A 27,683-nucleotide genomic window follows, 5' to 3' on the forward strand; every position below is an offset into this window, starting at 1 on the left:
TGGTGGTATAACGAAGGTTATGTCGCTGAAGCGACCTCTCAAACAAGATTTTGCCTGCTTCTACTTCCATCTGGCCAGACTTGCAGCTTGTGTTTTTCTGGCACTGGTGGCTCAACTTCCAAAGGTCATAGCCCTCACTGTCTGGCTTAGGACCATTCTCGCACCCCAAACAAAAGTTAGACATCACATGATAATCGAGCACATATCCAGTGAAGAGCTCCACAACAGTTCCAACACCAGTATGTGAGGAATGTCCCCTTGTCAACCAAGTTCCGTCGTAGCACACGGCAATGTTCTTTTTGTGTCCAAAACAAATGTCATCATACAGTTCCGTGACTTCTTTCGCGCACCGAGTCATAACGGTCGCGGCAGCTCGGGTGGCAGCAGGCTCTAGCGTCTTCTTCAGGTGGCGCTGAAACGTTTTATTGTGGAGCCCCCGGCGCGAAAGCCCCATCGACGCGAAGATGTCGTTCATGGCTGTTTGGCCATTTCCACTGCTGAGCATTGCACGTGTGGCTAACATGTTAATCTCAAATGGATTACATGTCTTTTCACCATCAACTCTGCGCGAATTCCATTGCGCCGCAACTTCACCACAATTCTCGCACAACACGACCAGTTTCTTGGCGAGGCCGTAGTCACGGTCGCCCGTGACTAGTTTCGCACACCCTCCGCATACCTTGCACTGCAGGGCAGCGAGCAGCACATTCAGAAGGTTCAGGTCAACAATCGCGTATAAAGCAGCATTGTCCACGGCTGAGGCCGATGACGCGTCACTTGCATCAGTGAAAACAGCAGTCTTTCGCGCTGTTGCCGGCGTCGACTCGAGTCTATCAAGCGTGACTTGATCACGGGCACTCACTTGAGCTATTTCGCTGCTCGTGACAGTTTTAGCGTCAACTCTCACACGGCCGGTATTGGCGCGAAGGATGCCGTCGTTCTGCAGATCGGTATCACCAGCGTCGCCGCGAGCCGCAACTATCACACGGCCGGAGTCGGTGCCAAGGAAGCCGTCGTTCTGTAGATCGCTATCACCAGCGTCGCCGCGTGCCGCAACTATCACACGGCCGGAGTCGGCGCGAAGGATGCCGTCGTTCTGCAGATCGCTATCACCAGCGTCGCCGCGAGTTGCTTGCTGACCCGTTGTAGAGCCGCGCGAGGTTGTGCCCTTATTTAGCGGACTGCCGTTGTCGGATACCCCAGCACCACGAGTCACTTGCGCATCGGTTGCAGGGCCGCGCGATGTCGAACCGCTATCACCTCCATCGCCGTTGTCGGGTGTCTTAGCGACGAGGGTCGCTTGCTGATCCGTTGCAGTGTCCCGCGATGTCGTGCCCTTAGCGCGTTTCTTATTTTTCGCTCGCTTTCGGCCGAACTGATACACAGTGTGGAACTTTTTCGGTCCTCCAGGCATGTTCGTCGTAGCGCGGTCGCAACCAAAGGCAAAATGGCGCCTCTACCAGCCAGATTTTTCAATCCAGTGCCCTAAGCCAATAAGGTGACGCCATCTTAGCCACGTGATCCCAACTGGCCAATGACGACTTTCTATGGGCACTTTTTTTTTTTCCGTTTTATTTGTGAAGGCGGCGACAACATGGTTGCTTACCGAGTGATAAAAAGAAGCCAAACGCACAAGCTTTCCGACGATACCAAAATGGCCGCGGTGGAGCTAGCCGTTCGCGAGTTACAGGCAGCCGAAATAAGTGCGATTTGTCCACAATTTAAAGGTCTGTGGGTGTGCCAACGAATCTTTGAATTGCTGTTACGCCGTAAATACGTGGTATTTTTTAATAAAAAGTTGCAGGCAGGTGCGGGATGGTAGTAGGAACACAAAAATTACAATTCTGAGAACTCGATTTTTGGGCAAATTTTCGGCTCCTAAGAGCCGTGTCTCCCCTTAAATAATTATTTATTCACTGAAGGCAAACCCTGCAGGTTTCATGCTATCTCTTATTGCTAGGATCGGAGGCGTTCTACATAAATGTGTTATAAAAGCGGGTGTGCATTAGATTTGGTTGAAACTGTTTTCTTGTATGAACCCCCCAAAAAACAGGGGTGCGTTGGAATTGGATAATTAGTGCCCAATAAAGCAGTGATGTTTAGAAGATTAGTTTTCTGCCTGTTAATTGAACCCACCAGATAATTCAGTCAGTTCTGCCAGTCCTGTCAAGGTCAAATTAACAGAAGTCGACTGTAGTGAAGTTATGTTCAATATTAAATGAACTTGGAGGTTCTGAGTAGCATTGTCATCACTGCACCACCATAACTCCTAATGACAGACGTGCCACATGTAACTTACTGTAGTGTGTTGATCACATTTATTAAAACATTAAAATGGCTACAAAATGAGTCCTTGTCATGCTGTCTGGCAGAGTGATGTAGGGGAACAGTTTAATGTTTTTACAGTCGAATCTTGATAATTTGAACTCGAAGGGGCCTGAAAATTTTTTTGAATTAAAAGAAGTTCGAATTAAAAGAAGGACTTATTTTTGATGTATTTGTGCACCATAGCGCACGAACGGTGTGAGTCGTGAAATATCGCGACGCGCAAGCACATAGCGAGCAAGGGCCACGAAACTGCCCATGCCGGCCAACGCTCGCATCCCGATAGCGCCTCTTCCTCTTCACAACCCCAATCTTCTCTCTCGCATCCTGATAACGGCAGTGAATGAAACTTCAGGGAGCGGCTGGTGCCGGCACGGCGACGCGTGCGCGCTGAGACCGTCGAAGGTGAGAGAGGAGGGTGGCAGGGAAGTGCATTTGGCCTCGGCAACCCCGTCGCTTCAGTGGCTCCCCTCGCCCTCCCTCTCAACTCCCTCGTAGATCCCTCACCTTCGACTGTCTCCGTATGTGCCTGCCGCCGCTCCCGCCGGCCCGGCGCCAGCTTAGCCCGCTCCCCAAAGTTTCGTTTTCTGCCGTTGAAGCGAGTGTTGGCCGGCGTGAGCAGTTTCGTTGGCCGGACTGTCCCTCCGCGTTGCTTCCCTCTGCACTGCAGCCGCAGCGTTGGCTGAGACGTCGGCACGTACACGCGTGTTCCGGCGCGACGCAGAAATGGCGACCTTGCCATTTGAGAGAGTGAAATTTTCGCTGCGGTACTTTTTTCCTTTCTTTTTTATTTCTCCGCGCGGCGTTGAGGGGTTGTCCGAAGCTTTTGCTTTATGGTGTTGTCAGAGTAATGCTAGCGTGACCTACAATATTGGAGAGTGTCCAAAGCAACGTGTGAATGCATGGGAGGAGCGAGGACATTTTCTTGTGAACTTCCATGCCACGGCGCTGCTGTACCTGACCCAGTAGACTTTCTCCGCTGCGGAAACCGCGCCAAGGGGGCGGGCATCTGCTACGAGCCTGATATTTTGGTTGCTATTAGCCAACATCGGGATAATTTGGGATATATTAAGTACCACGTCACCGCAAGGTAATACCGCAGTGACTCACCGCACAGAGAACGCGCTTGCCGGCTTCGAATACGGGTATTTTGTCAATACGCTTCTAGCTCGCTTGGTCCGCGCTTACGCGGCTGTTTGAGTAACGCATTCCGCGCACTTACTTCATTTAGTTATGTGTGGAATTAGCAACGTGAACGTGCTGCAGAAGAAAATAAGCTGGAGATCGCAATGATAACCAGGAGAACGGGGCAGATATGGCTAGCTCATGCTAACGCCTTTACACCCTTCCCTTTCTTTTATTTCATGCATTTGATTTGTTTTCCAAGACTGCCTCCCGCGCTCTGCTGTTTCTGTATTAAAGCGAAATCGTTAACTGGCTCTTGGGAAGCGGAATGTGTCCGTCGGCGGAGCCATGGTACCAAAAATAAATACAAACCGCGTAACTCTCACATCTCGTTCACTTGATATATATACCAAAGTATAGCGTGAAAAGGCACAAATGTGTGACTAAGATGACTGATGGGTCATGGCATTAGTAACTTGACATACTTGCATTCACGTTGCGATTAACGACAACAATATGATGTGTGGTGCAAACCCACACTTTTCGGCCAGAAATTCCTCTGACGGTGTGGGTGTGACGATAAGAACGTGTTCAATTCCAAAGGGTACGCGGCAAAAAACAAGACAAACCAAAATAAATGAAACGCTAACAGTGCAACATTGTGTACGTATGCCTCATTTCATAATTACGAGCGAACGTCAGAAAACGAACGTGATGCTTTACGGATGTGCAACTCGTCTTTCGCCTTCTTGTGTTGCAAGAGCGCGAAAACTAAGCAAATTTTAACATGAAAGTAACTTTAGGAATATTTATTGCATATGCTCGCTGGTTCATACTCAGCAAATATGCTTACTGATAAATAATTAAGTACTTGCAATGTCGTTACGTAATGAAAGAGGCAACCAATCACCAGAACATAAACTTTTTGTTTTACTGATTGAAGGTAACTATTTTAGGGATATATAGAATCAATAGCGATATTTATAGTGCATCAAAGACAGTAATTTTCATGGCGATCTTCCACTCAATATAATGCAAGCACTAACATCGTCACGCGCCATGAATGCTTGTTAGATTGCGTAAAAAATCGCACGTTAAAGGGATACGGACACAAAATCGGAAAATTTTACGAAAATGCTGAAAATAAATTCTCAATGTGGGATTACATCGAAAAGAAGTAGGCACTTAGCTCATTTTTGAGCTGATGGCTTTATTTTTGGCATATTTATGAGCGCGCTGCGCCTTGCCGCCTGACCCACGGGAGTTGGAAGGCGTGACGTCACGACACCCTCGTCGGATAGCCAGCCGGCCGGCCGCGGTCATTCGAAGCGCGCCATCGTGAGCATGGATTCGAATTCTGGTGCGTCTACCAGTGATGAGTACATGTCTGAAGACGAGGACCATTCCAACTTGGCAAGAAATATTACTGCTTATGGTTACGAGCCTTCCACGTCAAGCGACGAAGAAGAGCAGGCGGCCGTGGAAGTGCCGGTCAGGTTTTCGTGAACTGTAGCGCTAAGATTTCGCTCTGCACCAGACACTTATGCAAGAATTATTGGTCATTTCCTGGTGTAAATTTTCGGCAGTGGGGTAATCGTGTTGCTGCCGAAGATTTACACCAGCAGCGAAGTAGAATACACTTGGTTACTGTGTAGAGAAGCGCTCTGGTTTAATTAATTAGAGTGTAGAGCACTGCAGGGGGGGGGGGGGGGTGAGAGGTTACACAGCTCAGGCTACACAGGCACAAAGCTTCGACCAACTCGTTGTTGTCATCGTCTTTCTCGAAGCAGTGCATACTGCTCGTTCTTCTTCAGTACAACTGCAATATTAGCTGTTTTTGTCTGTTTAAGCTCTGCGCCACCAGGTGGCAGCACCATACAGGCCGCTCGCGTTTATCGTTCCGCCCGAACGCTCCAACACCCACGTTTACCCGATTACCAGACAAGCTTAAGCTCTCTAATAGGCAAGTATCCAAAGTTTCCACACCTTCTCGTCTCTGGGAAACGTGTGCGACAGCGTGTCATGACCGACGATGCTGTTATAACAGCAATGTCTGGGCATTTCCTTCCACCTCGACGAACGCATCAATACCGAGCGACGACCGCAGGAAGCCTCATGTAAGACGCACCACCTGCGTGGAGTGCCGACGGGGATAGTGTTTCAGACGGACCACGTGCGAAGATCGCCGAAAGGGGTTAAACAAATGCTGCAAGAGACCGACACCCCTGGAAACACTGCGACAGCTGTGGCCGACCTTGGCCGCGGGTGGGTGTTATGACGTCAAAATTCAGCTTCTGCCGGCGGCTGCTTGGAGGCAAGGTGCAACAGAAAATCGCAAAAGAAATATGTTTCTCGTTCTTTTTTTCAAAGCAGCTTGTTGTATTCGTCATTTTCAACAATTCAACTTTTGTTCGGACGCAAAAAACCACCCGCCAACTTTTGTGTCCGTATTCCTTTAAGCAATAACTATGATATCATGAGAAGTTACATGTTGGTAATTTCAGAGATGATTCACGGATTATTAAAACGAGGCTGTTACACCAATAACTTTTGCATAACAAATGAGTAAATGGCTAGGCCTGTAGTAGCTATCTATTGATTTAAATGTAGAAAAATATATATTTGTTCACCTTTTTTTATGTTTGTTTATCTATTGGCTGGAATGGCTTTTCTTTCGAATGTCTGAATTTGAAACAAGCTTCGCTCACGATGAACCTTAAGGTACATCGTGCGCGAAGTTTGCATTGAAGAGATAGCGTACAGCAAGAATTGTTCGTGCATGCTATCTCTGAAGCGAAATAGGCCAACAATATTGCGGCATTAGGGCCGTCTCTGCTCCTTCTCTGGTTTCCCTTACACTTTCTCACTGCGCTCTGTTCATAATAAAGTATTGTCGAGGCTAAAAAATTCATGAATAAATACATATGCATATGGCTCTAAACCACTTTTGACCGTGAGTGAAAAGCGCGTAGTGGTGAGCGCAGTGGTCACTGCACGCGCGTAAGTATTTCACTTGACTTCGCGAGTAGTTTACTTTTTTCAGTACTTCTTATTCTTGAAAGCATGGTGCTATTGCTGCCCATGTAACCATGAGAATGACGTTTTTTTTTTATGTTCTTTCCCTGCGCGCACTCATTTAGGGCCTTTCTACACAGGCACAGTTACCACATTGCCATTCTCGAACTCTAGTGCCGGAGCTAGTCGGCGCTGATGAGTTTGACGCATTAGTTTTTGCATTCTCTTGCTGCCCAAGCACAAAGACAACGCTCAAAGATGGGTAAGCTCCATGCAGCACCATACCGTTAAGTTAAATAGAGTTTAATTGCTTTGCGTCGAAACTGAACGCAAAAAACTACAGCGTGTAGCAGAAAACCTTCGCTTCCCGCGCGCTTCGCGAGCGCGAAAAGCCCACAGGTCCGGAGCAGCAGCAGCGTAGCGCGGCAGTTCACAGAAAAAGACCCTCGCCGGAGCCGACGCTTTGGACACTCCCCTATTATTATAGGTCACTCCAGTAATGCCTGTTGGAGGTGCCGCCACGTGATTTGGCGTGCTGCTGAGAGCATTGTCGTTGCGCGGTTATGTTCGAATTAACCAGGCAAATGCTTTCGCTTTTGAATTGCTGAGTGTTTTCGCCCATTGGAATACACATAACTTTGATGGGACCACAGCGTCAGTTCGAATTAACGGGAAGTTCGAATTACGCATGTTCGAATTAACGAGATTCGACTGTATTACTGGAGTAACTCTAATGTCTTATACAATGGTGACATCAAGCATTTCACAATAGCTGTGCTGTATACGAAGGAACACACTTGCAACAGAATAGTATAATTCAATGTCCTTGTATTTATTGCTTCTTGCTACTTCGGGTCTTGAATTGCAAGATGATGCAAGCAATGTGCCTAGTGCTTAATCCCTGTTTAGTTGCTATTTAGCAGAAGAAGTTGTCTTTGCTTTCAGTTTGTGGTTATCTAAGTTGGCCCTCTGATTTGGTTATAAATTATTCTGGGGTATAGTGAACTCCTTGCTCCTAAATATGACTATTTCATTCTGGGGCTTTACTGTGAGGAGGGAAATGTAGTTTTCCATCTGTGTGTAGTTACTAAACAGTGAAAATGTGGAAGTAGTTGGGTCCAGTTTCGGCTCTGCAGTTGTATGTGCTTGAATTGCCACAAACAGAGAGATAGAAAGGGAACACAGCTTGATGTGCTGCTTTTAAAAAATGGCGATGTCACGCATATCAGTGACACTTCAACATAGTTATACACCAACAAGATTATGTAGCTTATTTGATCATGCGTTGGGCTTTTATGCGGGATGAGGGTTGATCTGACTAGCCTTTCTGTTGCTGTCTGTTGTGTGCTGTGGATTTTTCTTTTCTTTCTTTTCCTTTTTTCCCACAAAATTGTGCACAATGTATATGCGTGCATGTTGAGAGTGTGCCTGCTGTTAGTGGTTGCGCATTTCCTGTGTAGCCCTTGTTTAGCTGCAGGCAGATGCTACCACGTCCATGACATCACAGGTGGTAGGTGCAGGAATTTCAATTTAAATATGAAGTCACCAGTCATCCTTCACTCTTCTGTCCTTTCTTTCGCTCTGAGCCTTCACGAACGTTGTCTTGCCTGTTTGGTACATGTAGGTTTTTTGCCGTGTCCTTGCTTTTACATATGGCTTGCTGTTCACATATACACTGTACTGCGCGATACGTTTCGTATGCATATGCACTTCTCCCATGTACAGTGGAATCTCGATGATACTATCACGGCTAATACGAATTTCCGGATGATACGAATTTTTCTGTGGTCCTGGCCGAGCCCCATTACTTTGCAGCGTGCTAGAGAACGGTTGTTACGAATCCATTTTTGACCCGCGTCGGTTGATACGAATAAACGCCGCCCCACCGACGGCCGCGAAAGAGAACAGTGTGCAGTCACGCGCTTTCTCCCTTTCTCTTTTGGTGTGGAGGCACGGACGCGACGCCAAACAGCGCAGAGGCCGCGACTGGGCGCGAAGAGTTTGAAGCGGTGGCATTTTTGTTGCTTTTGTGCTTTTCCTCCTTTTCCGCGTGTCATCGGACGGAGTGGCTGGTGTGCTTCGGGCCACATTCTTTGTGTTTGCGCCATTTTGCCTAGTCGCAGCGAGCTATGTCTACCGAGATACGATTTCAGCTGATTCGTGTGGCCATACGGCGAGGCGCGGGAGCCTCCGTTGGCGTGTCTTCCGTCGACCGTGTTATCGGTGCCGATGGCACAGGGCGATTGTCAGTTTCGCTGCTGGAGTCGCGCGGTGCAAGATAGTGTGACATGTAATCCACGGTGCAAGGTAGCGTGTGCCGTTCAGTCGGGTGCTCCTCCGCTTCTCCCGCTAATCGCCGTATTTTTCTTGCCGTAGGAGGCTTGCGCTTCTGTATTCTGAAGGCGTGCTTCGTCCAAAATTTCTTCTCCAACGAGCGACGATCCATCACTAACTTGCGAGCTCTCAGTAATCCGAATTCTGCGTGGCAAGTGAAGACACCGGCGTGGTTTACGAAGCAGACAACTGCGGTTGCCATCTTGCAAACTACCACAGCAGCAACCAATGGAGAGACGCCATTCAGCACAGCAGCCAATCGGAGGCTCGCTTTCATCGGAGGGCCCGTGAGACTACCTATCGCAGACCCGCACTTCTTTTCTGTTTGTGCGTTTGTTACAAGATGGCGACGACGGACGAATTGAGAAGCGGAACGGCGAAACTTTGAGTTTTCGAACGATGCCAAGATGGCGGCGCTCGCTGGCGGGAAATACGCGATATGTCTCCGTGAACTGCGGTGTTTTTGCGTGATTTAAAGCTGTTTTCTCGCTCTGAGCACTGATGAATTAATGTTTTTTGGTCACTTTTAGTGCGTTTTCAGCCAAACCATTTTGACATAACGTAGATTAGGCGTTTGAGATACCGAAACGCGTAGTTTTCAAAAATTGATTTTTCTTGCGATTTTCGAGATCTGATCCCCGCGTGCCTCCTTAATTTAGCTAGTTTGAATTGTGTTTCGATGATACGCATTTCGGCTAATACGAATATTTTTCGTGACCCCGTGAGATTCGTATCATCGAGATTCCACTGTACACTTTATTTAGAATGGACTTGCTCACACTGCTCAAGGGAAGTGCAGGTCCAGCTGGTCTATATATAGCACGGCTGAAAGCGCCGCTCTTTGCTGGTTGAAGCAAGGGCAGTTGCAAAGAAGGTGCGTGATTGTTTTAGTGCAGCTGCAAAATTCTCATAGTGGACTATCAGCCATTCCAATGAGCAAGGAATACACATTTGAAAATACTACTCCTAGCCATAGACTGGCAAGAAGTCATGTTGGGAGATGTTGGCCAGATGTGTAATCTACCACTCTTGCTTACACGGTACACATAGCTTAGTATTTACTTGCAAAATGATCGTACACTCAACATGCAGCTGTGAAGCAGGAAACACAGTACGATTTGGCATCCTATACGGCGTACAATGTGACTGAATGGCAGCCAGATCTGAGGCGTTTTGTTGGGCCCTAGCGCCTGATCAGACGCACGGCCTGCAACAAAAGTAGGAGACGCACAATATGATGTGGTGTCGTCCGTTGCATCGGAATGGCCGCCAAATCTGAGGCGATTTGCTGTCCCATAGTGTCCCAAACCGCACCACGTGTTTCTTACTTTTGTCGTACACTGGGCGCCCGATCCGGCGCAGCGGCACAGCAAAACACCTCAGATCTGGCTGCCATTACAGCGCGTTGGACGTTGCATCGGACGCCGTATCGTACCTTGTGTCACCTACTTTTGTTGCACGCCGGACGTCCTATCTGGTGCTATGGCACATTGAACGCCAAATCGTACCCTGTCTCCTACTTTTGTCAGATGCCGGGCATTCGATCAGGCACTACGCTGGCAAAATGCCTCGGATCTGGCTGCTGTTCCGGTGCGTCGCACACCATATTGGAAGCTGAATCTTACTGTGTCTCCTACATTTTAGAAGTTTCCGCAAATGGCCGCGAAAGAAGATAGCTCGAAGTTTTAGCCTGCAGAATGATAGCACCTGCAACCTTGCGCAAATCTTCCGGGGAAAAAAGTGCATTCAATTTGTGTGGGCAGATACGGTACGTCTCTGTCGACATAATAAAGTTATGGTTTGTGTGCTGCTTGCTTTGGAACATTTCAGCACAGTCATTTTTTATTATTTACTGCCGCCATTTTCATGCAATCACTTTACTGGAGAGGTATCATGCTGAAGTTTTTGTTTGTGTTCTGGACAGACTGGCCCATTGATGATGCGCTTCTGGACTACAAGGAGGAGCTGTCCCTGGAGATGAAGCGCCAGCAGCTACAGAGGGAACTGGACCTTCTGCAGAAGGAGAACCATCCCTCAAGCAGTGGCAGTGCTGGCAGCAAAGGGGCTGCTGGCGGTGGCAGCGCAATCACTGCGGCTGCTGGTGCTGCTCCACCACCACCACCTCCCAGCCACACACCTGGCACCACTAAGGCTGCACGCTTGGCACATCCCCCTCAGCAGGTGAGCCTGTACTTGCTTGCTGTATGTGCATTGAAGGAATTTGTAGTAAAGCCTACAGGGGACATAAGCGGCTTTTATAATTATTTTACCACATTAATACGGTTGAACCATGATATAGTTATCATGGATATAATGAATTATCAAGTACAAAGAAGTAAATCTAAAATATGATTGTGGTTGCTAGGCAACACCGTGATGTCATAGCTCGGCGAGGTTTTGTGGCAGGCGGCACTATTTACAGTTGGCTTCACCCTGCCTAGGCGTCTGCCACGAGCTCTTGGGCTCTGGCGACGGCGGCAGCCCGCTGGACTGCCCACAGTTAATATTCTGGAGCTGAGCTGAGCAGCACAGCACACTAACACTTGTAGAGGCTTTCGCTACAGGCTGTCTCCTCGTTGCTACTCGTCAGCTCGTTGCATTCCCAGAGCATATGCTCAAGAGTTGCTCTTGAGCCGCGTAACTTGCATTCGTTTGTCTTGTATATATCTGGATGAATTACATTCCACATTACTGGATTACAGTATGTCCTTGTTTGTAACTGCCGTCACTGGACAGACTGCGATTCATTTAATTTTTGATGAGGTGGTGGATATTATATATTAATAAATAATTTATTTTCCAGACTTTCATATACTAGAACTGAGCTGTAGTCAGTGTAGGCATACTAATTTGGTGTTCCTATTAATAAGGGTAAACCATATCTTGATTTCTATGTACCTAAGTTACTGATAGATTGCTACATTCTTGTTATGCAATGCTAGAAGTCTCCTGAACATGTGCAGCACTGTATTTTTTTGTTAAAAATTTGTAAGCATTAAATTTAGTGAAAGTATTATTTTTCATATTCGATATTCTATTCAATATTTGGCTTTTATTTATTTATTTGATTCGACATTCGATTCGAAATCTACTATTTGGAATTCGCACACCCCACTTATCGGTGATCAAATGTGGGATCAGATGCACCGGCCAGATTTATGGCCGTAGTAGCCGAGTTCGGATCTTTGTGCGGTACCCTCTATGCCCAAAAAGTACTCGGCAGCGATACTCGACTGTAGAAACTTGAAACGGTGCATACGAGATGCATGTGCACGTTTTGACTAGCAGCTTGACTTGGTTGCACTGCAGTCAGCTTACCATCGTGCCAGTCCCCCTTGATAACACCACTTCCATGATTGCGTATTCAGGGCGGTGCAGAGTGCATGTTGGGAAGTCTCAAACGTGCCTTTGGACAAAGGAATGACAGCACAGCAGGGAAAACAAACAAAAGGGTATTTATTGTATCTTTTATACACCAATGCCAGTTAGCCGAATTACGACAGATGGAGCATGCTGATGGACGCTGATAGACGCTGATGAATTGAGGAAGTCAGAGTCATTGTGACAGGACATTGAGCGAATATGTTTGCCTCATGCCGGATGCCAACGCCTACATTGTTTGCAGATGAAGTCTTGCGGACGGAGGTGCCTACGAGCAAACTAGAAGGCGGTGGCAGGGCAGCCCTAGAAAGCGGCCTGTAGAGCACACGCGCTTACAGACCACATGCGCTGAGTTCTTGCAGGGAAAGGGGAGGGGCATACTTCCTTGTGCGCATGAGTATCCCCTCTGTCACGTGGCGTTAGCAGCGTATTATGCGCCATCTCTTGTACAATTGCGCAACTACGGACGCCGCACGTACCACGCAGAGAGGCCGGATTCCAGGAGACACGATAGCCATGTGGCGAAAACAACATCAGGGGACATGAGAGAGTCAAACCTCCCCACAACCTCTGAACTTTAAATCGCTACACACTCCTGCGAAACATGCTACATAGTAACATCAACGCATACTTCACGAACAAGATGCAGTACATGCAGCTATGGCTGCACCGAGAAAATGCCCTCATACTCTTGTCCATAACACCCCCCGACATTATTGCTGGTGCACTCCGCCGGCATCTGTTGCTCACAGAAGCAGCACTGCAGTCAGTGTGTCAGCAGCCTCAATGACACGACTCCAGGCCAGGACTCTGTAACGATGACAGTGTAGCCAGAGTGTCGCTCTCATCAATGGGCCTTCCCGTCGAGAGAGCTGCAGCAGCCTTTGGTGAGTGCTGGGCTCTGTCTCGCTGCTGAGGGTTAAGAGCCAACAAAGGCGGCCACTGTGCTGAACTTGCCACCGTCATCTCCATTGCCTGGGGTGGTCCGATCATAGTTCGAGGCAGCAGGTGGCAGCACGGACGATATGATATGATGTATGGTGATGCCACTATGCTGGCTGTCGTAAAGCTACATGTTGTGTAGCTCAAACGTGTTGTCTAGAAGTGCATTAAGTTTTACTACCATAGATGTTGTGCCAGTGATTAAAACTTACTCCCAGTCAAAAATAGGTTCGTTATTAAGACTAGTGGCTAAATGACACTTGGAATGCAGAGAAACTGCCCAACTGCAAGAAATGCACCTAGTTCTATCATTTACAATAGTGGCACTCACAGTATAGTATCCACACGTTTTGCAAAACAAACAAACTTCTGCTCAGCATGTGAGTTTTCAGTGGACATTTTTCATTGGCATGATAAACCACATTTTGGTGCCGGGTTTGAACTGCTGCTGAGCATGCGAGTTTTCATTGCCATTTCTCATTGGTCGAATTATTGGAGGTCTGCTGGTAAACAGAGGGATTGCAGGTTTTCACTGACACTGAGGTAGACAGGCGAGTTCTTGTGCTAGGGATAGGGTTAAGGAAGTTTCCTGTCATCAGTGAGTCTCAAGAAGATGGCTACATGGGTGGGGGGGGGGCATTGTGGTTTGTCCCAGGGCCAACCAAGTGGCAGCAGCGAATCTTCAAGCGAGTCTGATGACTCATCGTCTTCGGACTCTTCAAGTTCCAGCTCTGATGATGAAGATGACGATGATGACAGTGAGGATTCATCAAGCTCTAGTTCATCCGGGGCTGCATCGCCATCAGCTGGCCGTGGCAGTGGGGGTGCTGCACCACCGCCGCCACTCGCGGAAGGCCAGCGACATCACCGAGGTCATCGCGGCAGTGCGGAAGAGCGTGGCGCCACTGCACACCGTTCTGTTGATGGTAGGAGTAGTAGGCAGCCACCTCGTACTGGATCGTCTTCACGTGGACATGACAAAGATGCTGGCCGGTGAGGAAGCATGCTTTTGTTTATATGTTGGCTATAGCTTAATAAAAAAATACAGTTGAAACCCACCATAACGTAATTGGCGGGGGAAGCAAAAACATTCACTGCTGCGAAAATGTCATAGTTGCGAAAACAGACAGCTCGGGAATGCGTCGCGAAACTAAACATTACTGTCTAAATTCCGTGATACCAGCATTAGCGAGGTAGCCGCAGTGGATGACGCGCACAGTCTTGTCACCTGTAGCTGATAGCTGTTGGTGTCATGAGGGTAAAGGCAATGGATGATGCTTGTCTAGGGAAGAATGTTAATGGGAAGGGTGTGCACAGAGAAGCATGACACATGCCTAAGTACATTTAGGGCTTCTGTACCTTTTGGGTCACATTGGCATATTTCCTTGGATTGGTCAAGAATGGGCACGTACCAAGTGGCACATTGCCAGTTACACATATTCAGTGGCCCAAGTTGTTTATTCAATGAGAAAAATACCGTATTTACTCACATAATGAACACACTTTTATTACCGAAAAATATGCGCAAAGTTAAGTGGTGTGTACATTATGTGGGGTAAGCTTTTGAGCGATTTGATTTATGCGGCCACCTCTAAAAAAGTCGCAGTTTCGTCGGGAAGGCAAACCATCGATTGTGATAGCAAATGCGTAGACCACTATACGAAGTAAGGATAGTACCGTATTTACTCAATTGTAACGTGACCGCGATTGTAACACGAGGGGTGACTTTTCATTGTGTATATCAGAAAAAATAAAACCGCGGAAGTAACGCGAGGGGTGATGATTGCGTCCGGCAAAATAAAATAAAAAAATTACAAAGAAGAAAACCGCTGAAGTAACGCGAGACCACCAGATGCATAAAAAGCCCAAAAGGCGAAGCATCAATTGCAATAGCAAATTAGTACAAAGCTAAACGGAGTAAGGACAGTAGTTTTATTGGCTGTATAAACTTGGACACATTCGCTTACTAACTGAATTAACAAGCATGGTGTCAGCGCACACAAGCGCTGTCAAAACGCTAGCGTGAGCAAGCGCGCCAGTGGCAGCGAGTGAAGGCTCGTGCGGTCTATTGCTTGACCGGAAACTGAGCGATTAAAACACAGCGCGTGCAAAGGTAAGAGCGGTGTGGAGATCGCTTTCAAGATATGGTGCGCGCGACAGCCCGCAGCCGCGCAAAGTACAAGTACGCATCTGGTGGCAGATAGTGACTTCAGTGGCAGAGTACAAGCCGTGCCCCCTCCCTCCCTTGCTGACTTCCTGCTTTCCTCCTTTCGCGTGAGAGGTTAAGTCGCCAGTTGCCCTTGCGCCCAGTCGCAAGATACGCATTTGGTGCCCCAGCTAAACGTCGCCTCCGCTCCCTCCCTCCTATCCCCCCACGACCTTTCCCACGATGGAAGACTTCGCGTTTGCTCTCCGCTGTGCGTTCGCTCTTCGTGACGCGCGCTTTCACTCGCACATTTCACTTTCACTTGCACATTTCACTCGTTGATTAGAATTGGGTGCATCGTTGCAATTTTTAGACAACTTGAATTTTGGTATTCGATTGTAATGTGAGGATCGACTTCAGGTAGCAAGAATCTGCAAAAAAACTCTCGTTACAATCGAGTAAATACGGTAGTTTTATCGGCCATATAAATTTGCAAACATTCGCTAACTATGTAAATTAACAAGCATGGTGTCAGCGTGCACAGGCAAACATGAACACATCACACTCGACGACCGTGGACACTCGCTGTCAAAATGCTGGCGGCTGGAAGCGCAGCAGCAGCAGCGAGTGAAGTTACCTTCGTGCTGTGTATCGCTTCTATGCAAACTGAGCAACAAGAAACCGCACACATAAAGGTATGAGCCACCGGCAGATTCATTTCATGATAAGTGCGCGCGGCTGTGCAAAGTACGCAGTTGGTGCCGGAGTCAACCCCCCCCCCCCCCCCCCCCCTCCCTCCTGCGCTGTCTCCCGTCCTGCGTGCGCGAGATTCCCATGCACGCACTTGCGAAATACGGTGTATACTTACTAGGTACAAAGAAAGCTTCACTTGAGTAATGCTGCGCTGCTGAGCTCGAGGTCGCGGCTTCAAGCCCGGTTGGGGTGGCTACATGTCGATGGGGTGAAATGCAAAAATGCTGATGCATTTTCAGGGTTTCCGAAAAGTAATGTTAGTGATTATATTGTGAAGCGGCTATACGTTGCAGTGCGCTAGGCAGTAGCGTACCCAGGATCTCTGCCAGGGGGGGGTGACAGTTTGCCAATACCATCTAAATAGCACTAATTTCAATTTCTTCACGGGAAATTGTCAAAAAATGCGCTTTTGTGAGTGTGCAGACGATTGCGCGTCTTACATCTTAGTTGCAGTACTCAAATGCGCAAAGAAAGAAAAGGGGTTAAACAAAAGACGGGGGTTAACTCGGCCTCAAGGGGGGGTTACAACCCCCGAAACCCCCCCCCCCCCCCTCGTCGGTGCACCACAGGCGCTAGGACCGGTTGGGATTGGTGGAGGGGGAAGTTAGCTTACGCAAGCGCGGTCGCTTTATCGTCTGCTACCATCTGGAGAGTAAGGACAGGCTTTTCCGTGAAACTCGTTTTCATTTCCCGTGCAAGCCACAATACAGTGCTCGTTGGAACAAAGGATTGCCTTCAAGATTTGTGTGAAACTCAGCAAGTCCGCAGCAAAAATATTTCCTATGATAAAGACGGCCTTTGGTGATAATTGTTTGTAGAATGCAAGTCTACCAGTGGAGCTTGAAAACTCCCATGAAACGACATCATTTCGGGACAGTTTACAAAGTCAAGGAGGCTTGCACCAAGGCTCTAAAGGACATTCCGGAGGAGGCATACTGTTACGTCTTCGTTGCCTGGAAATCTCGCTGGAAGCGATGTATCGATGCAGGAGAAGCCTATATTGAACCCTTTTTATGTATTGTACTGATCTGATCAATAACTTCTTTTTATTTGACTCACTGACATTACTTTTCGGACATACAGTGTAGACCGCTTATAACGTTAGTCGTGGGAGTTGTAAAAATCCGCGTTATAAGCGATACCGCGTTATAACCAAAGGATGCTTTTTTCAGCTTTTCCTTATGCCAAACGGGCAAACCAGCTTTCAAACACAATTTATTACATATTTCACCCATACAACACAATCGCAACACAGCACAGAAACCAAGTTCTAATAAGTTTGGCATCAGCGGAAGAACGCTGTTATTTTCGTCTGGAGACTCGTCTCCACGCGCACGCCCACGCTTCCACTCCTGAAAAAAAGGGGGGGGGGGGGGGAGTGCGCTACCGTTCTACCCCGCACTACGCACACCCTGATTAGACGCTGCTACAGTGATCAAAACACGCGCCCTTATTCCTTCAGAGTCTCCCACCCTTTTCCTTCTTTTTGTTTCGCTTTCCGCCGCTGGTTTCCATGCGCGCGCCCACGCGAGAAAGAAAAGACAAAAAAATGCTGTATGCTGCTTTATGCCGTATGCTGTATGTGCGAGTGAAAGCGCGCGAGGGACGCGTGCTTTCACGGAGAGCGAACGTACGGCGGAGAACAAACACGACAACTTTCGTCGTGCGGAAGGCCGTTGGGGGATGGGAGGGAGGGAGGGGAAGCGACGGTTAGCTGCGGCACTCAATGTGTATCTTGCGACTGGGCGCGAGGGGAACTGGCGACTCAAGCTCCCACGCGAAATGAGAAAAGCACGAAGGCAGCGCGGGAGGGAGGGGGCGCGGCTTTCTGCAAGCCACTGCGTACTTTGCGCGCCTAAGGGCTGTCGCGCGCACCGTATCTTGAAAGCGATCTCTACACGGCTCTGACCTTTGTATGCACTGTGCTTTTGCCGCTCAGTTTCCGTTGAAGTGATAGACCACACGAACCTTTAGTTGCTGCTCCTGCCGCATTTGCTCACGTCAGCGTTTTTACAGTGCTTGTCTGCGGTCATCGAGTGCGATCTATTCATGTTTGCTTGTGCGCGCTGACACCATGCTTGTTAATTCAGTTAATAAGCGGATGTGTCCAAGTTTATGCAGGCGATAAAACTACTATCCTTACTCCGTATACTCTACTAGTAAATTTGCTATCGCAATTTATGCTTTACCTTTCGGGGGAAACTGCGACTTTTTGTTTCGCTTTTCGCCACTGGTCTCCACACGCGTGCCCACGCTCCCACTCCTCGCGCTTGCGTGCCTGCAACCATGCGGCCGTGCGGGGCGTGCTCAACGCCTTCTAGAAAAGGCCGTGCTTCGTGCACAGATTTCATGGTGGCGCGCTTAAAAGAACCGTGCTATAACCGGTATTCTGCTTCGCGCGCCTACGCAATAAACGGTCCGCCTATACATTGAGTTCTATGGGAGATATATCGGTGGCCAAAAAAACCCACGCTATAACCGGTCCTGCGCTAAAAGCGGTTACGTTATAAGTGGTCTGCACGGTAACCTGTACATTTAGGTGCAGTTAAAGAACCTCTTGGGCTATAAATTAATCTGGAGTCCCCCACTCATAATCATATCATCGTTTGGTGCGTAAAACTCCAGAATGTAATAAAAGAAATTGAAAATAATGCTGCTGCATATCCTTGTATAAAGGCCTAACATTTAATTACAGTGCGACTTCCAGAGGTGTATTCTGCACATTGTTAAAAGTAAATAAATGTGTCCTTGAAAATCAACTGGTGCATGCCGCAATATATGATGACCTGAAAAGCCTTTTAGGGTTGGTCAATGTGTGGTCGTCCTCATTAATAGTGCCCTGCGGAGCTGTGAAAGCAAAGAGGAGACGGGAGAGGAGCTTCCTTTGTGCAATATCCATGTGCACCACACCAATAACAGTGCAGAGATAGCACAACATGTGCAGCTTCATCAAATTTAATTTTGTTTGTACTTATTGTGCACAGTTGTGAAATTCGTTTCAACCATCATCTATTTTTGTTAGGTAGGAGAAGCACACAAGGATACTTTCAGTGTAACATTGTTTTGAAGCGTCTTTTCAGAACACTGGAGTAGGTCATACCATCTGTGAAATAGGCGAGATTAAGTCTGAGGCTTCTGAGTTGGGAGAGGGAATCGAGCGCCTGGGGAAGAGGGCACCTAGAGGTAGAGAGGAGGAGTGCATGCCATGGAGTGGGGGAAGAGGAAGGAGGCAGAGTGTCGCCGAGGAATAGGGTAGGCGGAGGCATGCTGGGTTCACCTCCTCTGGCAGTTGCTATGCACTCTATGTGCGTTATGCATGAAAATGTGCTTATGAAATTTTCCCATAAACTGCGCTCCAGTGTTCACTCATAAATTGCTGAAGCCAAATGTTTTTGAATACTGTTCATGCATACAACACAGGATATGTGTGTAGATTACATACATACAGTAAGCCATAGCAACAGTACTTTATATAAGCTCTACCATAAACAAGTCATGCTGCAATAACTGCAGCAGCAGAAAGGACCTGTGATTGACTGACATTCTTGAAATGGTAGCATACCACTGACTTCTGGACGCTGCTGCTATTTGACACTGCCATTGGTGTTACATACTGACATTGGTGATACTACCAGTGTGCAGTGTTTAACATCATCTCCCACGCTGTGAAACAATTGCATCAATGTACTTGTCACTGTACAATCAAGTAAACATGCCATCATTATGCATGATGATCAGAAAGTGCTTTGATACTGTCCATAATAATACTGTCCATGCTTTAATACTTTAATGTCCAGCATTTTCAACTTGTCAATGCTTGATCTTCCATGTGTCTCGACTTTCTGCAGCCATGGTCGTGACCGGCATCGGGGGCGGTCGAGGGAGCCGCCGGAAGCAGGCAGGATGTCGCCAAGTCGTCGAGGCGGTGGTCCTCGGGATGGTGGTGACTATGACGGGTACGCGGGCCGGTCTCGCGGCCCCCGCACCCCCAGCCCTGGGCCACCCACCGATTCCAAGCGCAAAGCCGCCAACAGCACTGCCCAGCCGTGAGTGTTTTCTCTAGCATTATGTATATTGTGGGTTTTGCAGCTTCACAACACTGCTGTGCATTGTGCTTTCTGCATTGTTGCTTAGAAAAAGTGCTGCATGGCTGCAACCTTATTATCTAAATACTATAAAATCTAGAATGTAGTACAAACCTGTATATGATGAGGGGTATTTTGGGGCCTAAAAGTTGAATGGAAGTACAGTAAAACCTTGTTAATTCGGATGTCACAGGACCAGAAAAAATGTCTGAATTAACCGGATGTTTAATTATTGAGGGTATAAAAACAGCAATAAACAAATGCTTACTACATCAACACACTTTTATTTACTGAATGCATTGGCAAATCCTGTTTCTATTTTGCACAAAAGCAGTGTGGAAGTGGCAGTACTTGTCATCCCGTGTCTGATTAGTGCTCGCAGCAGCAATGGTCTATAGACTTCCTTCGCAGTGCGAACGTAGGGCAAGACCTGCATCTTCATCCGAGACGTACTTTTCACTACCGCATGCACATCCCGATTATATTTTTGCCAGTGAGCTAATCGACAAGAGATTGTCCATCTATTGCGATGTAGCTCGTGTGTTTAATGCCAGAGTGAAGGTTTCGGTAGAATTACTCTTCATCCTTGACACCTTTCACAGTGTTTGTGCCATTGCGCACGCGTTGCACCGAGTCACACCAAAACTACTGTCTGCTACAACCGCTGCAGACGAAACTGAGGTCGCTATCGATATCATGTTGACTATGCAGTTCTATAGGCATGCGGCGAACGTGCAATGAGGCGACGCAGAACTACTGTTTGCCACAACTCCTGTGGACGAAACCAATGTCGCTATCGGCGTGATCATGGATGATGCCTATGCAGTTCTGAAACGTGGCCAATGCGCACTGAAAAAAGGGAAGCTACTGTTTACCACAACCACTGTAGACAACACCGTGGTTTGTGACTACACAGTTCTGAAGGCATGCAGCCAACGCGAGCACCAAGCCAAAATAAAACTACTGTTTGTTGCAGCCGCTGCAGACAACACTGTGGTCGCTATTGATGGGAGCATGAATAGTGACTGCGCAGCTGTGAAGGTACGTATGTGCCCAACGCAGTGTCATGTGTGGCAGTAAACTCGGGAATAAAGGCTATAAAGGCACCATAGGCACGAAGCCTGCAGACGACACCATGATTCTGAAGGCACGTGGACAACCTGTGCACCGAGTTGAAATGAAACTACTGCTTGCCGCAACTGCTGTAAAAGGCACCATGGTCGCTATTGACGGGATAGTTGATGGCAACAGTGCAGTTATGAAGACACGCAGCCAACGACGCGGTGGCAACCTGAATTTCGGCAAATTAGTGGCTGCCATCTTGGCGACATTGCACAGGTGAATCACGTCTGAAAATTTCAGTGACACAGCATGCAGCATCAAAAATTTTGGTCAGTCTTATACACTAGTTTTATGGAATAAGTGGCAGCGCCGTTGGGAAATCCAAATAATCAAGCAGGTCCAAAATACAGTTGTAACTACAGTTGTTACTTCAAAGGTGCCCTGTGTGCTTTGAGCAATGCTGTAGTGAACATATTTGTACCAGCTGGCAATTCTTGCACATGCTCCAAAATAGCCACTATTCTGCTCACAGTGTACCAGTGGTGATAGCCTTGTTTTTCTGGGAAAACAAAACTTGTAGTAAGTGAAGTATCTGGGGGCAAATATCTCAGTGCTATGTTGCTCTGTCTCAGCAGGACAGCCAGTCCACACTTTGACTGACGGAAGGAATTTGTGAACTGTTGATGAATTCTGAATGGGGAGAAAGTGACAACAAAGAACCAGTTTCTATGTAGTGTGAAATGTCTACTGAATGAAAATGCGGGAAAAAGATCGACAGGGGCTGAGGAATGGAAATTGAGCCATGTCATGGCCATTGTGGCAACTTGATCGCTCCAGACTATGACAGATGGAGGAATTTATGAACTGTTTACAAATACAGCGGAATCTCGATGATACGATCACGGCTAATACGAATTTCCGGATGATACAAATTTTTATGTAGTCCCGGCCGAGCCCCATTATTTTGCAACATGCTAGAGAACGGTTGTTACGAATCGATGTTCGACCCACGTCGGTTGATCTGAATAAACGCCGCCCCACCGACAGCCGCGAAAGAACAGTGCGCAGTCACGCACTTTCTCCCTTTCTCTTTTGGTGCGGAGGCGCGGACGCGGCGCCGGACAGCATGGAGGCCATGACTGGGCGCGAAGAGTTTGAAGCGGCAACGCTTTTGTTGCTTTTGTGCTTTTCCTTTTGTGCTTCGGGGGGAAGCGCGGCCGCTGCAGCGAGCGAAGGTTCGTGCAGTCTATCGCTTCAACGGAAACTGAGCGGCGTAAGCACAGCGCGTGCAAAGGTCAGAGCCGTGTGGAGATCGCTTTCAATATACGGTGCACACGACAACATCGACAGTCGGCACAGGTGCAAAGTACAAGAACACATTTGTTGGCAGAGTAGAATCCGCCGCCACCCCCACCCCCCTCCCTCACTCCCGCGCTGCCTTCCCGCTTTGCTCCTTTTGCGTGGGAGATTGCGTCTCCAGTTACCCTTGCGCCCGGTTGCAAGATACGCATTTGGCGCCGCAGCACAGCGTTGCCTTCTCTCTCCTCCCTCCCTCCCATACTCCCATGGCCCTTCATGCAAAGGAAGTCGCGTGTGCTCTTCGCTGTGTGTTCGCTCTCCGCGAAGGCGCGCGTCCCCCGCGCGGATTCACTCGCACATACGGTGCGCGGCGACGATTTTATCGCCCTTGTATTCATGCTCCATGTCTCATGCTCCTCCACCGCATCTCCCTCATTGATCTCCTGTCCCATCGGTGGGGCACCTCGTTGAGAAGCGTGCTCGCTACTGCCCTTGTCGGCGAGATTTTCCTGCGGAAACCGCATTATAACCGGTATTTCATCTCACGCGGCTGCACTGGTAGCGGTATGCGTATACATGGAGTTCTATGGGAGCGTAAACGGGAGTCAGAAAAGGCCGCGTTGTAGCCAGTTCTGCACTATAAACTGTTACGTTATAAGTGGTCTATACTGTACATGGTGCACAATTGGAATACAGGTGGAGAAAAATCGGAGATGCAGTTTGGTTGGCCTGAGTTAATTACTGCACTCTAGCCTACTTACGTGCCTGAGTGAGTTCACCTCAGACTCTTTAATTTAGCTAGTTTTAATTCTGTTTTGATGATACGAATTTCGGCTAATACGAATATTTTTCGTGACCCCTTGAGATTCGTATCGAGATTCCACTGTACTGAAGTAGGAGAAAGTTATGACAAAGAACTAGCTTCTATGTACCATAAAATGTCTATTGAACAAACATTCAGAAAGTAACAGGGATTGGTTGAGAAGCAGTTGGAAAAATAGCCAGTAGTCCTGGAACTGAAATGTGCACTCTGTACTTGTGCACACAATCAACGTGCAGAACACCCCAATCCTAGGTTGTGCCACAAAACCGCAAAGAATTTTGAATATTTTTTTCACTGTTCTAGTGCTCCAGAAATTTCTCTGGTCATGTGTATATGCAGCCTTCGTATATGACGTCGTATTGACACTGGCTCCGGTCTTGTACGCAGCAACAAAGGGCCACCACCACCGTACCCACCCGGAAAGCCACGAAAGAAAAAGAAGTCTGGCAAGAGGCGCAGGGACCGAGAGAAGCAGCTCAGGGCTGAGGCACGTGAGATGTTTGTGGTTCACGCAGGATTGACAGCCAGCAAAACATGGGCACACGCCTTTTTCTGTGTGGCCTGGCACTAAGTGTTTGACAGTGTAGGAAACTTGGGAGGCTTGTCAAAAGTTGCTATGTGCCACCCACAATCGACAAATAGGGTTCTTCTCTCACTAGTGAAGAAGTTTCCGCATACGCTATCAAGTGTCATTACAAGGTGGTTAGTCTGATGAATTAGCAACCTGATGCAGGTTTTGTGTCAGCTAGTTAAAATATTTTTTTTAGAATACAGAGGCATATTGTGCATTGTGGAACTTCATAGAAGGAATATCGACAGGAAAAGGGGCCTGGGGCTTTTTTAGCACTACGCTGGTAGCATTTTTTCATGAGACAGCATTAATCATTGTTGAAAATAGTTCGGAACACACCCAATGCTGTCAGGGAACGGTCGCCTTCAAAATAGAAAAAAAAAGAAAGAAAAATTCAGATCCTGTGCACTGTGAGAATCCGGGTAAGTGAAGGTTTGGTGAGCTGGCTAGACAGAATGGTGAATCATGATAAGAAATGCGCAGCGGATTTCGGCGACGAACGAGACTCTTAACAGTCATCAGTCATGGTGGTGTACCTTGCAGAGCAAAGATAAGTTCTTATTCATGGGCGGAATTTTTGAGCAATCATTTTCGGCGTTACTCTCAAGTTCACGAGATTCAAGTGATTCATCATCAGTCGTGTCGAAGTAGACAGGCGAAAGCATTCATGACACTGTGCTAAGATAATGAGCTTGGCATACTACAAGAAACGCTGCTGGCAGTGTTGCCAGGTCCAACGAGGTGACGTAGCCAAAAGCTAGAGAAGCTGTAGCCCAAATGTAGCCAAACAGAAAAAAAGTGCAAAATATTTTGTAGCCAAATATAACCATTTTTATTTACAATTTTATTTGTGTATACATTTTCACATTCGACTACGGCAGTGCTTTCTTGCACAACCCACCCGTCGTAACAAAATGTTCGTGCCGCAGTGACGGTCGGCCCTTTACATCGACAACAGCGACATCATGTTTGCACAGAACACTTTTTCGTTGGCTTTGGAAGCTCTTAAGTTCCAGCAAATCGCTGCAGAGGGCGAAATCAGTTCTTTTATTTTATGATAGATAGTAGCAAGTTATTATTTTTAGTTATTTACAGTAATATTAACTACGAACTCTACTTTTTAGCTGTCCTGAACGCAAAATAATGCTCAGCGCCATCGATCTCTCACGTTATCTACACCTACGGGGTAGAAGTTCAGCTGTCCTGCGATCTGCGACGGCGACGTGCTCACGGCTTCTTTTTTGATGAGCTAAAACAAGTCTTTCGCGCTATGATATCTCGCATTATTTGTCGCGTCGTCCTATCTTGTTTTCTTGTTCTTTTTTTGTTTTTGTTTTTCAATGAGCTTGGGCCGGATTAGCTGGGACACACAATACCTATATAGTGTCACTTTACATCAACGTGGCCGCCATCTTAGGTCTCTAGCACGCCAAGAACATGCGTTAAGAAAAGGGACAGGTAACAGATGCCACTCACTGTCTGAATAGGTGTATGCGGAGCTTTAAAAGATTACTGTGCAAACCGGCACACTAGTGTAAAAAGTGCGCAGTCGTTTTCGGCGACGAGCAACTCGCTCGAAATGGTAAAAGCCGCGACGGCACACAAAGAGCAATGGTAAACAACGAATTGATAACACTGGTAATGCTGTGAAAACTGGTTACTGTCAAAAAGCAAACCATGTTGATGGCTAATAATGTTTTAGAATAGGGGCCCTAAAGTTTGGGGCCCCAAAGAGCTTTGCAGGTGTTAGCGTCGGGGCATGCAGGAATGAAGAGTTTTGCAATAAGCGTTTTGCGTTTGCCGATAGCGTGTTGCGTTTGCAGCGTCACTACGGCATCAGAGAAAAGCTGTTATAAATATTAAAATAAAATATACCATTTTGTGATAAGAAAAGTAATTTAGACTTTCATGTTTTCGCCTTTAATTTCAATTTCGAACTTATTCTATTAGCAGCATGCAACTTGTTGCGCTTAGTTTTTAGGTAACAAACTTTACGCACCTTCACCCAGCCAAGTCAATCTGTGACAGGCCTACGAGCCATGAAATCGACAATTGAATTCGGAATCAGTGGCATATAATGAATCACTCTTCATTACACATGTTAGTTGAGAGAAAGCGATAACCGCAATCACTTCTATCTTACGAACTTCACGCATTATCACGAATCGAGCCCAGTGTTGTGCTAGGTTAGAGCCGCCGCTTAGATGGGCGCCGCCATGTTTGTTGACGAAAGCTTTTGGGCCAGCTTTTGGGACTCCCACTAAATCGATGAAATAGCGTGCCCGATGCAAAACCCATACACAGTTTCCGTCTTGCGCATGCGCAGTGGCTTCGACGCTATTTCTTTGGGGCCCCAATACATTGAGGCCCCTATGCTAAAACCCTAATAATTGCTGGGGTTTTATGCGCCAAAACCACGATATGATTGGGAGGCATGACGCCGTGGGGGACTCCGGAATAATTTTGGCCACCTCGGGTTCTTTAACGTACACCTAAGTACACGGGTGTTCCTGCATTTCGCCTTGATCGAAATGCCGCCGCCGTGGCCAGGAATCAAACCCGCGTCCTCGAGCCAGCAGCACGACACCTCACAAGCTAAGCTAACACGGTGGGTGACGTTCATGTGACGTGGTGCACTGATGTCATCGTGGCAAACATGTTTCGATATTAACAGAATGAGTATCTGCATCCTCGACGTTACGGGCAAACGATCTAGAAGTAAAAGCACCAAAACCCACCTTTGGCGCGGGGTCTTGCTCCCATTGTTTTTTATACTTTCTCGCATACTTGGCCCACTTGTCGCATACTTGGCCAACCTATCGAAATGAATATCGAATCTAAGCACGAAGAAAGCTTCATCTAGCAGGAAAAGGAAAATGGCAGTAAAGCTTCGCGCCAGAAACGCGGAGTATGTCGAAAGCTGTGCCCGGCGCGATACTTCATCCGGAAGACATGGCCATGAACACACTGGAGCGTATCATCCACCCGTGCTTCCCTTCTTTCATGTCGGCGCCACGATCGCCCGGAGGCCCCGACCCTACGTTATTGCTCTCCCTTCCTGAGCATAGCCATGTTAGTACAGTGTACTGTGAAAAACCCACTACTCCCAGGTTCATCCCGATGCCCGGGAATCCGGTTCCTAACGGTCAAGCAGGGTGTAAGTGCATAAAAGATCAAAGCCACCGGCTCAGACAACGGCATGGAGAGGGAAGAAAAGGCGGGCGGGGGGGGGGTCATTTCGTGCAAGCACACAAGCACAGCCACGCGGCCGGCTCAGCCAGCTAAGACACAGCCTTCAAGATTTGCTTCTACCCGATCAGAGCCACCTTTGGAGCATTGATTAGGGCGCCACTTATAGCCCAAACACAGCCAAGTCGCAGATTTTCAGTAGCCCGAATATAGCCACATAGCCAACTCGTCCAAGTCGACACCAAAAAATTTTTCCTGCAGCCCAATTTGGCTATATGTAGCCAAACCTTGCAACACTGGCTGCCGGCTGTGCAGCTCAATGCGTCTAGTGCCTGCCATATAGCGCGAAACTTATGAAAGTTTTCGTATCGCCGACAGCGACAGCTTCCACTCGGCAAGACAGCCGACGACAACATGTCAAATCGCACTTTGTTTTAAATGCCTTCAGTTCCTCTATAGGTTCCTTCGGTGCTAATAAATGTTATTTCTCTCTCTCTCTCGCTCTATGGTACTGCATTTAAGAAAACGCTGATAGCAGTGTACTCTTTAGCGTATTGCCTTTAGGCAATCCTTTCTTATCCATGGCTTTTGTGCTTCTTGCGCTTGTGTTTTCATTACAAAAAGGAAACACTT

At 47.6% G+C, this 27,683-nt stretch overlaps 1 protein-coding gene across 4 annotated transcripts in view; it reads left to right on the top strand.

Annotated features, from left to right (window-relative positions):
* The window catches only part of LOC119442167 (collagen alpha-1(III) chain-like), an 81,969-nt gene that overhangs the window by 13,429 nt on the left and 40,857 nt on the right, over positions 1-27,683 (top strand). For all 4 annotated transcript variants that reach the window (XM_037706928.2, XM_037706930.2, XM_037706929.2 and 1 more), the window contains exons 6-9: positions 10,724-10,980; positions 13,778-14,115; positions 19,870-20,067; positions 23,678-23,777. In XM_037706928.2, the coding sequence (XP_037562856.1) occupies positions 10,724-10,980; positions 13,778-14,115; positions 19,870-20,067; positions 23,678-23,777 (893 nt within the window). The remainder of the gene's footprint in view (positions 1-10,723; positions 10,981-13,777; positions 14,116-19,869; positions 20,068-23,677; positions 23,778-27,683) is intronic.

This window comes from Dermacentor silvarum, chromosome 2 (genome assembly GCF_013339745.2).
Source record: "Dermacentor silvarum isolate Dsil-2018 chromosome 2, BIME_Dsil_1.4, whole genome shotgun sequence".
Taxonomy (NCBI): Eukaryota; Metazoa; Arthropoda; class Arachnida; order Ixodida; family Ixodidae; genus Dermacentor; species Dermacentor silvarum.